At 47.1% G+C, this 12,226-nt stretch overlaps 1 protein-coding gene across 1 annotated transcript in view; it reads right to left on the minus strand.

Moving 5' to 3' along the window:
• HSPG2 (heparan sulfate proteoglycan 2) overlaps positions 1–12,226 on the minus strand; it is a 242,884-nt gene that overhangs the window by 11,489 nt on the left and 219,169 nt on the right. Inside the window, exons 81-92 of the mRNA XM_082274816.1 lie at positions 11,851–11,995; positions 11,615–11,714; positions 11,416–11,525; positions 10,459–10,567; positions 9,818–9,916; positions 9,468–9,689; positions 7,772–8,016; positions 7,104–7,275; positions 6,318–6,440; positions 3,439–3,492; positions 2,939–3,014; positions 1,081–1,159 (exon numbers count right to left, since the gene is read on the minus strand). Coding sequence (XP_082130942.1) covers positions 1,081–1,159; positions 2,939–3,014; positions 3,439–3,492; positions 6,318–6,440; positions 7,104–7,275; positions 7,772–8,016; positions 9,468–9,689; positions 9,818–9,916; positions 10,459–10,567; positions 11,416–11,525; positions 11,615–11,714; positions 11,851–11,995 — 1,534 coding nt within the window. The remainder of the gene's footprint in view (positions 1–1,080; positions 1,160–2,938; positions 3,015–3,438; positions 3,493–6,317; positions 6,441–7,103; positions 7,276–7,771; positions 8,017–9,467; positions 9,690–9,817; positions 9,917–10,458; positions 10,568–11,415; positions 11,526–11,614; positions 11,715–11,850; positions 11,996–12,226) is intronic.

Genomic DNA, 12,226 nt, shown 5'->3' on the forward strand with positions numbered 1-12,226 from the left:
GCTGTCAGTACCCGTCTTCCCTAACCTCATGTGCACACAGGACCTTTGTCTCTCTCTAGTAGATGGTCAGGAAAATGGGGGGGGGGGTTGGGATAAATGTGACGAAGACATACAGAGGAGTTGGTGCATGTTGTGCAGCGTTTCCTATACCAGGAGCTCATCTGTCAATTATCTGTATGGAAAGCAGGAGGAGATCTCAGAAGATGGAGGTGCTGTCCTCCTCGCTGTCCATCATCTGGACCTAACCATGGTGGGCTGTGCTGTGTTCATCGCCATGCAGAACTGTTAGCTCCACACATATAGACGTCACTGTGTCCTGAGATAAGAAACGTAATCTGAAGCCCTGGGCATGGTATACACTAATGCCTCCTTTCCACTGAGCGGAACGGTTCGGGTCGGTACAGTTTGGAAGGGTTAGAATGGTCCGGCCTATTCAGGCGAGCGTTTTTACTGCAAGTTGGACCGCCAGGGGCCATGCGGGGTTCACACCAAACGTGGTGTTTGTTTTGTGCTTTCATTTGACGTGAGCATTGACGTTTTCCTGTCCACCAATCAGTGGAATGTATCGTGTGATCCCTGTAGCTCCGCCCTAACCGTACCGTACCATTTACTATGGCCCTACATCTGAAGGAGGACCAGGAATGGTGCGGTTTGGTTCGGTTGTATGGGCCACATTCATAATGGAAACACTCAAAATAGCGTACCGTACCGAACTGACCCCAACCGATCTGCTCAGTGGAAACGAGGCATTAAAGATGGAGGAGAGGAAGATCTGTAATAAATGCTTCTATGAAGGCCAAGTTCACTTTGGTTTATTGGGGTTGGGTGAGGAGAACATCAGCTGGACCATGCACCTCTACCCTAAGTATGGGTCCCATCATTCCTCTGTCTTTGGGAGTCATGCTTGTTTACCTGACAGCCTTGCAATGCCTCATGGGACTTGTAGTTCTGTCACAGCTGGAGGGCCACAGGTTGAGTACTCATGGAATGTTGCTCCAAAAGGTGAACCTATCCTTTAAAGAGCCGATGACTACTTCGCTGTCCATGTTACAAAAGTGAAAACAAAATGCATAAACTTACCATTCCCTGCCAAAAAATGACGCCGTCTGTAGACGTTGTTCGGATCTCCAACTCAATCGTCTCCGGTGCGTCTGGTCGGCTGAAATAGATTGGATTTTAGTCGGCATCCAAATCTACAAATACTTCTACATGTGAGTGGAATAAAAATGTGTGCAATATAAAGATAACATTTTATGATGATATGGCGTTAGAGTTAAAGAAGATTTTGCATTTGCAACCACCTGGATATTACTTTTTTACCCCCCCCAAGTAAGCCACTGTGAGGGCCCCAATGCTTCTGCATATTAATGAAGGAGCTACCATATGTAATAAATAAATTTGTATGTGTAACTGGAGGGGCCGCATTGTTGTACTCCACCACCAGATGGCGTCATAGACTATCTTGGAATTGCAGAAAGGGAGGAGTCAGTAGGGATTGCATGGAAGGACCCCTGACTCTTTGTGAAAATATTTTTTCAGAAAATCTCTTTCAGGTCAAATGTTTCCAAAGTATAGAAAGCCGTTCCGGAAGACGGATGACTGAACCTCTCAGGACTTATTTACACTTGCTTCAAAATGTGGAACTGGACGCGCTTTTTTAAAGCACTCAATGCCAATGAAAGCTCCTGTCACTAAATTAAATGGTCACCTTAAAGTCCTGGTCACACGTTGTGTTTGCTTTGCTTCAAAAATGATCCACCTTGCCACTTTCTTGGTGCGTCAAAGCGTCTCCAAAGTCTCCATAGAAGTCTATGACAAAGCTCACTTACAGCATCTGAAGCTTTTGAGAGGCTTTTATTCAGTATTTGCTTTGCTTTGTTTTAGAGGTATTGGAGGTATGAGATATCCCAGGATGCACTGGAAAACCATCAAACTGAACCAGAAAGACGTCGGACTGGAGAGGAACAACTATTAGATGGCACACGTAGTGTGCAATATGGGAAACAACAGAAGCAGAGCGGGGACCGGAGAGGGAGGACTGAGTGGCAGAGGATCAGCAGATTTGGGGGACCGGAGCAGGAGAAACTATCAATGTCACATGTGGTATGCAGCGTGGGAGGTGAGCGGGGACTGAAGAGCAATAGGAGGATCAGCAGAGCTGGGGTTACTATTGAGCTGGAAATCTGCTGAACGAGGGTACCAATGAGCTCGGGATCTGCTGAAGAGGGGTGATAATGAGCTGGGGATCTGCTGAAGAGAGGGGTGCTAATGAGCTGGGGATCTGCTGAAGAGGGGGGGTGCTTTTGAGCTTGGAATCTGCTGAAGCGGGGTGCTAATGAGCTGGGGATCTGCTGAAGAGGGGTGCTAATGAGCTGGGGATCTAATGAACGAGAGTACTAACAAGCCGGGGATCTGCTTAAGAGGGGTGCTAATAAGCTGGGGATTTGCTGAACGGGGATACTAATAAAATGGGGATCTGCTGAACTGGGGTACGAATGAGTTGGGGTTCTGCCAAGTGGGGGTACTACTAAGCAGGGGATCTGCTGAATGAGGGTACCAATGAGCTGGGGATATGCTGAAGAGGAGTACTAATGAGCTGGGGATATACTGAACAGGGGTACTAGTGAGCTGGGGATCTGGTGCCGGGGGGTTCTAATGAGCTGGCAATCATCCTAATGGGAGTATTAATGAGCTGGGGATCTGCAGAGTGAGGGTACTAATAAGCTGGGGTTCTACTGGGCCTCTTTAAAGCTTGAAAAAGCATCACCAAAGCACCAGAAACACATCAATACAGCATGTTGAAGCGGTAGGCACTTTAATGTGTGTTAAAGTCGAAGCAAAGTGTAAATGAGCCCCTAACTGAGAACTGGTGGAGTCCTGGAATCTGTATGTGAAGGCCACATTCTTTGTAGAAGGAGACGGATGGGGGGCCTCTTACCTGCGAGGGAACATCTGCTTGGGTAGAGCTATGTAGGAGTCATCTGAGAAGTATGACCCGTACACTCCTGGTGCATCTATAGAAAACAAAACATAGAAAGTGGTGAAAATGGTGACACGGTACCTTGATGACCCAATCACTGAGGGCTCCATGCGGAAAGGGTTAAAGGCTAGGGACCGTCACCCCACGTTGGAAGGAAGAAACACAACTAGTGCAGAAAAGATGTTAGCAGAGGGAGAATCTGATGAATGGGGGGGTTGTATGCAGGTTGGGGTCTGATTATTGGGTGGTGTTACACAGAAACAATGCAACACTCCACCAGTGAGTCCCGAGTTCCTCATCATAGCTATAGGAGAGTGTCAATGTTACAATGACTCACTGAAAATACCCATGGTCCCCTTTGTCTCCCTCCACCCATTCCCGCTGTATTAGAGAATGATTGCAGACAACACCCTATCCCAAGAAATAAAAGAAGATAAAATAAATTGGGGATACAATACCGTTCCCCCCACTCCCTTCGTGAACTCCGTCCTCCAGGTTTGCAGAAGCTGCTCCTGTACAAATGTGCAAATAAGCTTGTTAACAACACAGACTTGGCAAAGCTGCTAATCTACAGAGCACAGTGCGGGCACCATGAGATGGCCGGGACTACCACCCTCAACTTCCGGCCTATCACGGCCACCCTATGAGTGTAACATATCCCCCCTCTCAGAAGAAGTAGAGAACAATACAAGACTTCTCTTCATTGGGGGCACCTTGAGATGGCCGGGACTACCACCCTCCACTACGGGCCTATCACTGCCACCCCATGAGTGTAACATCTCCCCCCTCTCAGAAGAAGTAGAAAACAATACAAGACTTCCCTTCATGGGGGAGCACCATGAGATGGCCGGGACTACCACCCTCCACTTCTGGCCTATCATTGCCACCCTATGAGTGTAACATCTCCCCCCTCTTAGAAGAAGTAGAGAACAATACAAGACTTCTCTTCATTGGGGGCACCATGAGATGGCCGGGACTACCACCCTCCACTTCCAGCCTATCACTGCCACCCCATGAGTGTAACATCTCCCCCCTCTCAGAAGATGTAGAAAACAATACAAGACTTCCCTTCATGGGGGGGCACCATGAGATGGCCGGGATTACCACACTCCACTTCTGGCCTATCATTTCCACCCTATGAGTGTAACATCTCCCCCCTCTCAGAAGAAGTAGAGAACAATACAAGACTTCTCTTCATTGGGGGCACCTTGAGATGGCCGGGACTACCACCCTCCACTTCCAGCCTATCACTGCCACCCTATGAGTGTAACATCTCCCCCCTCTCAGAAGAAGTAGAGAACAATACAAGACTTCTCTTCATTGGGGGCACCATGAGATGGCCGGGACTACCACCCTCCACTTCTGGCCTATCACTGCCACCCTATGAGTGTAACATATCCCCCCTCTCAGAAGAAGTAGAGAACAATACAAGACTTCTCTTCATTGGGGGCACCTTGAGATGGCCGGGACTACCACCCTCCACTTCCAGCCTATCACTGCCACCCTATGAGTGTAACATCTCCCCCCTCTCAGAAGAAGTAGAAAACAATACAAGACTTCCCTTCATGGGGGGGCACCATGAGATGGCCGGGATTACCACACTCCACTTCTGGCCTATCATTTCCACCCTATGAGTGTAACATCTCCCCCCTCTCAGAAGAAGTAGAGAACAATACAAGACTTCTCTTCAATGGGGGCACCTTGAGATGGCCGGGACTACCACCCTCCACTTCTGGCCTATCATTGCCACCCTATGAGTGTAACATCTCCCCCCTCTCAGAAGAAGTAGAAAACAATACAAGACTTCCCTTCATGGGGGGGCACCATGAGATGGCCGGGACTACCACCCTCAACTTCCAGCCTATCACTGCCACCCCATGAGTGTAACATCTCCCCCCTCTCAGAAGAAGTAGAAAACAATACAAGACTTCCCTTCATGGGGGGGCACCATGAGATGGCCGGGACTACCACCCTCAACTTCCAGCCTATCACTGCCACCCTATGAGTGTAACATCTCCCCCCTCTCAGAAGAAGTAGAAAACAATACAAGACTTCCCTTCATGGGGGGGCACCATGAGATGGCCGGGACTACCACCCTCAACTTCCAGCCTATCACTGCCACCCTATGAGTGTAACATCTCCCCCCTCTCAGAAGAAGTAGAAAACAATACAAGACTTCCCTTCATGGGGGGGCACCATGAGATGGCCGGGACTACCACCCTCCACTTCTGGCCTATCATTGCCACCCTATGAGTGTAACATCTCCCCCCTCGAAGAAGAAGTAGAGAACAATACAAGACTTCTCTTCATTGGGGGCACCATGAGATGGCTGGGACTACCTCCCCCTGCTATCTGCATATCACTGCCACCTACAGGTGCAAAATCCCCCCCTCACAAGAGGTAGTGGACAATACAAGACTTCTCTTCATATTGGCACCCTTCACATTAGCCCCTGTGGAGAAGGTACTGCATCATATTCGGCCAGAACTTCGAGAGATCTCAGAGAAGACTCCAGAATACAAGTGACACTTTACTGGAGTCTGCTAGGGGTACTATGAATAGACAATGAACTTCATAATGGGGAACCATTAAAGATATAGTCTAGGCATGGTGTATTTTATACATAATTACATTGGTCCAGCTTGGAGTAATGTAACAAGGTATACCATACTAGACCAATGCCCCTAGAATCTGGAAATCACTGAACTGGACAGCGCTACTACATTGCTACTATAGTGATCTCCACTGGCTTCCGGGCCCTCTGCTAAGCGGCCGGACGGGTTCATTGTGAATACAGGTCATCGGCTGATTCGCACAATTGCCATTCAGAGAACGCTTTCCATTTACTGAATGATTGAAAAGCATTTTTTGATTTGACAAGGAGGAGAGCACGATGTCATAGCCCCGCCTCTTCATCTCATCCTATCAGAGGTCATTTTGCTTTTACTCAAAAATGGAAAGCATTCTCTGAATGGCAACCATGCCTAGCAGCAAACCTCCAGTAGTCAGAATGCACAAGGCCAACCACTCGGTACGGGACACAGAAGCAAGTGTCATACACAGAGCCAATCTTTATCTGCAGCATCACAAGATGAGAACTCCGCCTGTTACCACAGCCGCGGTATGTGTGCTTAGGAGTATGGCTCCACGTACATTGCGGGAAAGGTGATTGCAGAGACAAACATATGCGAGATACAGCCAGCACATACGCTGCTCATTATGGAAGCCCAATGCCGCCAGGTTACAGCAAGCGGTACTCATGTCAGTTACAGTGCCTGAAATCTCAGCATGTATGGCCCCACCTTTCCTCACAGCAAAAATCATTCCCGGTTCTCACCTGTCTCACAGTATGTTCCAGAGAAGCCCTCTGGGCAGTGACATCGGTTGTCCTTGCAGGTGCCCCCATTTATACAAGGATTTTGTATCTGACAGCGATCTTCGTGAGATTCACAGCGATCACCTGAAACATGGAAAACGATGCGGTCACACATTGGTCAGCTTCCAGCCTGAGACACCAAGACCGATATTTAGCCAGAGAAGTCTCCTCAGCTCACATCGAGGTTCAGACTATCTGAAAAGCCTCTAGGAGGCCCAGGACTCTCTTGGATGTTGATGAAACTTAGTTGGCTAAGGTTCCTCATTTCATCCGGATTCTTTACCCACCAAGACTCTGCCTGCATGTATTGTTGTAGGTTCCCCATCTTTGTGGGGGATTTTTTTATTTTTTTTGAGGGGATTCTCATAATATGAAAATACTATTATACCGACAGCTTGCTTGACTGCTACAAAGATGGGTCATGAGATGGGTCATGAGATGGGTCATGAGATGGGTCATGAGATGGGTCATGAGATGGGTCATGAGATGGGTCATGTATGAATTGTTGGTCATACACTTCCTCTCCATAGGCAAAGTGGCCATGCTGCAAAGGTTATCTAGACTACACAAGCCAATGGCAGCCATAGAAAAGATGCGTACGAGGGGTATGATTTGGCTAGCTTCTGTAACTACATCAAATATGAGAATAAAAAGGGAGAGGCAGATTAGTAGCTAGGGGGAAAACCTTATAACCAAATCAGACACATTATCTGGATTCATTCATGATAGAAGAGAGTTTATGTGCACCTTTGAAGCCATCGCGGCACAGGCATTGGTACTCGTACTCCCCGGTGGGCATACATCTTCCCCCGTGCAGGCACGGCATGCGGTCACATGGAGATCTATCATAGCACTGACTGATAGCAAGGCTTTCCAGGAAACTGTAAGAGATGTCCACCTTCTTGTTATTGATGGAAACCTAAAAGAAATAAAACAAAGATGTTATTTCAGAGATCCAACTCTACCCTGAACCCAATCAACTACAACTGACCGTAAACCGTAACGTGTACTACCACCGTGATGCAATGGGGGATATATTACCACCACTATATATATATATATTACAGGGATTCCGACAATAAAAAAACTCTTGGTGAAATATGTCAGGCCACTTCTTCCAATATGCCATGAAATCTGCTACTTCACAAAGTAACGTCTCGTTGGCAACAAAGTGCACTGAAAGTTATCTCTGAACTAGCAGCTTCTAACCATCTTCTAATCAATCAGAGTCTAATCATCTTCTAATCGATCAGTGTCTAGTCATCTTCTAATCAATCAGTGTCTAACCATCTTCTAATCAATCAGAGTCTAATCATCTTCTAATCGATCAGCGTCTAGTCATCTTCTGACATTGTATCGGGAACCGAGTAGCTTTGCCATGTGATGGAACCACTCGGTGTGGTCAGGGAACCCACCTCTCCGATGCAGCCCTGGTATGGCTGAGTGACGTTGACCGCAGATGGAAGCTCCACAGTGCTGTCCACACCACCGAGGTACATCTGTGTCTTCAGATTGAGGCCTTGACTTTTCCCTGGAGAAGAGCGCTTCACCGGTTGACCGCCATTAACCTGGAGAGTTCCGTCCTTATTGACTCTCTCTGCAGATGCTTTGTGCCATTGTCCCAGAGGGATGGGGTCAGCACTTCTTAGGATTGCTAAACCTAAAGACACAACCAGAGAAACGTCACTGCTTCCCATCATAGAACTATGATACCTAATCAATGTTCCTTATCAACTTCATAATAGCAAGTATCCCACTGGTGAACCAGCCACATTTCCTCTTCCCCACATGTCAAGCCTGTGGTTTGGCATATTAAACATTTTAATTTGACATTCACAGATTTCGCTCTCTTGTTCAAGGCTTGAGTTTTTCTTATGATTTCTCTCACACGATTATAATTATTGATTATAAATCAGTGTTGATGTATTCTGGGGTGCAGTTTCTCCAATGCAGTGTTTTTTTTTATACCATATTCTGATTACTACACTCGATGAGACATGGGGTAATGGTCCGGGATGGGACATGGGTTTGGTCTGTATTCCATATACTCTGCACTACACTCGATGAGGCATGGGGGAATGGTCCGGGATGGGACATGGGTTTGGACTGTATTCCATATACTCTGCACTACACTCGATGAGGCACAGGGTAATGGTCCGGGATGGGACATGGGTTTGGACTGTATTCCATATACTCTGCACTACACTCGATGAGGCACGGGGGAATGGTCCGGGATGGGACATGGGTTTGGTCTGTATTCCATATACTCTGCACTACACTCGATGAGTCACGGGGTAATGGTCCGGGATGGGACATGGGTTTGGTCTGTATTCCATATACTCTGCACTACACTCGATGATGCACAGGGTAATGGTCCAGGATGGGACATAGGTTTGGTCTGTATTCCATATACTCTGCATTACACTCGATGAGGCACGGGTAATGGTCCAGGATGGGACATAGGTTTAGTCTGTATTCCATATACTCTGCACTACACTCGATGAGACACGGGGTAATGGTCCGGGATGGGACATGGGTTTGGTCTGTATTCCATATACTCTGCACTACACTCGATGAGGCACGGGGTAATGGTCCGGGATGGGACATGGGTTTGGACTGTATTCCATATACTCTGCACTACACTCGATGAGACACGGGGTAATGGTCCGGGATTGGACATGGGTTTGGTCTGTATACTATATTCTGTCCACTACAATTGATGAGGCATGGGGGAATGGTCCAGGATGGAATATAGGTTTAGTCTGTATACCATATACGGTCTTCCACACTCGATGACACATAGGGGAATGGTTTCAGATGGAACATGGGTTTGGTCTGTACACCGTATATTGTCTTCTGCACTCGATATGGCATGTGGGAATTGTCCAGAATGGGACATGGGTTTAGTCTGCGCTGAACATCTGTGTGAACATCTGTTTTTGCAGCAGTGGGAATGTGTCTTTTCCCAGTCAGCTTGGATCTAGTACTTCTGACTGTCATCATTACGTTGTGATTTTCCTTAACCCACTGAATCCCTCTGTTACCAGAGTTCCATGTAACTACTAATGAACAGATTATTTTCCTTGCAGATTATCCAGTCCTAGTGCTTACCTGATCCTAGCTCATAGCGGAATTCCAGATGGCCTTGAGCCATGGCCAGAGACACAAAGTCTTCCACAGGAGCTCCTTTTCCTGCACTGAAGAAAATCAGACCATCTGGGGAGAGGGGCTTAAATTCCAGATCCACCCGCAGGTCATTATGAATGTTGGTCAGAGGAGGGTAAGAGATGTAAGAAGTTTCTCCATTGAATGACAGCGTGTTCACCATGACTCCTGTTAGGAAGAGTGGACATCTATATGTCAAAGCCAATCATTCGTTTCTAACAGATGGAGCTTTGTAGCTTTCCAGGTATGATACATTCATGATGAATACGTGTGAATTGGGCCAGTAAGTCACATACCATCCATGCATTTGTCTCCAGATTTTCCCAGGTGGCAGCGGCAGGTGTACCCCAGCCCATCAGCTCGATTGATGCACGTAGCTTCAGGTCCACAGGCATCTGTCGGAGAAAAAAGAAAGTAGTGAGAGGGGCCACCCAGTGCTGTTAGTACGAGCAGGGCCGCCATCAGGGGGGTACAGCCCATACACATGTAGAGGGCCCGGGCGTCCCGAGGGGCCCCAAACAGGGTATGGTTGCCAACTGTCCTCGCAATGCCATTCAATTGTATGCTCCACCGTTCCCTTACAGACTGGCACTATGTTGTGTTTCCTGTCCCTCACTAGCCCTCACACACAGCTGTAGGCCCTGCCCTCCCTGTTCTCCAGTTGTTCACCCCTGGACAGGAGGGGCGGCATTTACTAGAACCATTCACCTTTATTTTCCTGGGATGGAGAAGATGGGACTGGAGGAGGAAGAGAACATGGAATGCAGGAGGACATGGAACTGTAGGAGGACAATGACACGGTAGGTGGGCCCTGTGGAATGTTGGTAGTCAGGCCCGGGGGGGGGGGGGGGGCAGGCCAAAAACTGTGTAAGGGGCCCCAAAATTTCTGATGGCTGCCCTGAGTACGAGACACAAATTTTCATATCACAGGAAGTACCTGGGTGGCAGTGCAATGCCCGGGAGTGCTCACAGTTACTGCCAGCGAAGCCAGGAGGACATTCACACACATAACTGCTGCTCTCTGAATCCCGACAGATTCCACGGTTCTAAAAAAAAGACATACATTGTCAGGAGGAAAATGACTGAGAAGACTCGTTAAAAAGCTTCAGGTATAAAGCAAGAGTGAAGAAGAAAAATAACACTTCGAGGCAAAGGACAGCTCAACAAGAGAATCGGATTCAACCAGGAGACCCCACAATGGTGGACCAAACCAAACCACACCACAAACAGAAACATAAAATATGTAGATTTACACATTATTAAGGCAAAGAAGGGTCAGATGTTTTTCCTGTTCATCTTAAAGGATAAGTTCCTCTTTTAGGAAAAAAAAAAAAACATGCACATATTTTTGAAGGTAAAAAAAAATGTGCATTTTAGATTTTTTCCTACAAGAGCCTGCAAAGCATTGAACCCGCGATCACAAGAGCAGTGTCAGGATCCTGCACAATCTCCATCCAGTTTTCTGCCCATGTCTCCGTATGTGCGTTCAGTTAGAAATCTGGAGGAACAGTAAATGGGCTATGAGCACACTAATCATCGCATTGAGAACTACACGCCTTCTGCTGCAATGGCACACTGGACTTGTAGTTTACTTATTCACAGATCCCTGTGAATAAATGGAGCCCCGAACGGCCGTGCCAATTTTTAAAGCGACAGCAGTTGTGGGGTAGAGGATCCTCTTCCCACTGTCTTAAGGGAAGCGGATCAGAGGGAGAGGGGGGCAGGAGCTTGAACATGTTATATGTTACAAATACAAGTGTAACATATTCCTCAAGAAAGACTTATCCTTTAATATGTTGGTATAACCGAGTTGGTTGTAAGTATTAGAGCCACTCTTAATAGCAGTTACAATGACTTTACTTGAGCAGGCCCGGCTCTTTGCCTTTGGTCGTACCTTGCAAGGTCGGTCTCTACAAGTCGGGCAGTTGGAGATGCCATTGGTTCTCAGATCCAGATCCTTGAAGATGACTTCTTCTCCCTGCATAATGAGCTGCCGGACACAGCCTGTGAGGGAGAAATAAGGGTGACGATGAGGGAGAGTCTATTAACCAGAGGGGTGGAAGAAATAACCTTCTGGATGGATTTCTAATTACCAATAAAGCCTTTGCCCAAGCCAGTCTTAGAAACAACCTCATAGTTAGGATAACCTCCTAGGTAGAGCTCCTCGTTCAGGTCCAGACCCTGGAATTTACCCTGAAAGTGCAGAATATCCAATTAGAACAATCAATTTCCAAAGAAACCAACAAGACATTACTAGAAGAACTATGGCCTGTAGGCCGATGGAGAGTTCACATTGTGTTTTGTGATTAGAGAGCATCCAGCCGGTTACCTGAGATGTTCCATTTACAGGAGTTTGGTTGTCCACCACAAGTGATCCTTGGTTCAGGTTCCTGTATAGGGTTATGGTATGGAATTCACCCAGACTAATAGGTATGGGATAACGGATGGTCGCCATTCCTGAACCGGCATCAAATCTGCATGAAGATATTACAAATAATGGAACACTGAGGGAACTCTGAAGTTGGATAGACAGAAGCATATTATAGGGTGGGAACATTTTTCAGAAGATAAAAGAGGACAATCTGAAATATCAGAGTAACCATCATCTGCTGATAGGTGTGACCCTTTGTCTGTGATAAGGGATCTTATTTTGATTAATAATACAGAATTAAAGACGGGAAGCACTGAAACAAGACAAATTGTAA

Source organism: Pelophylax lessonae (genome assembly GCF_965119305.1).
Source record: "Pelophylax lessonae genome assembly, chromosome: 12".
Classification (NCBI taxonomy): domain Eukaryota; kingdom Metazoa; phylum Chordata; class Amphibia; order Anura; family Ranidae; genus Pelophylax; species Pelophylax lessonae.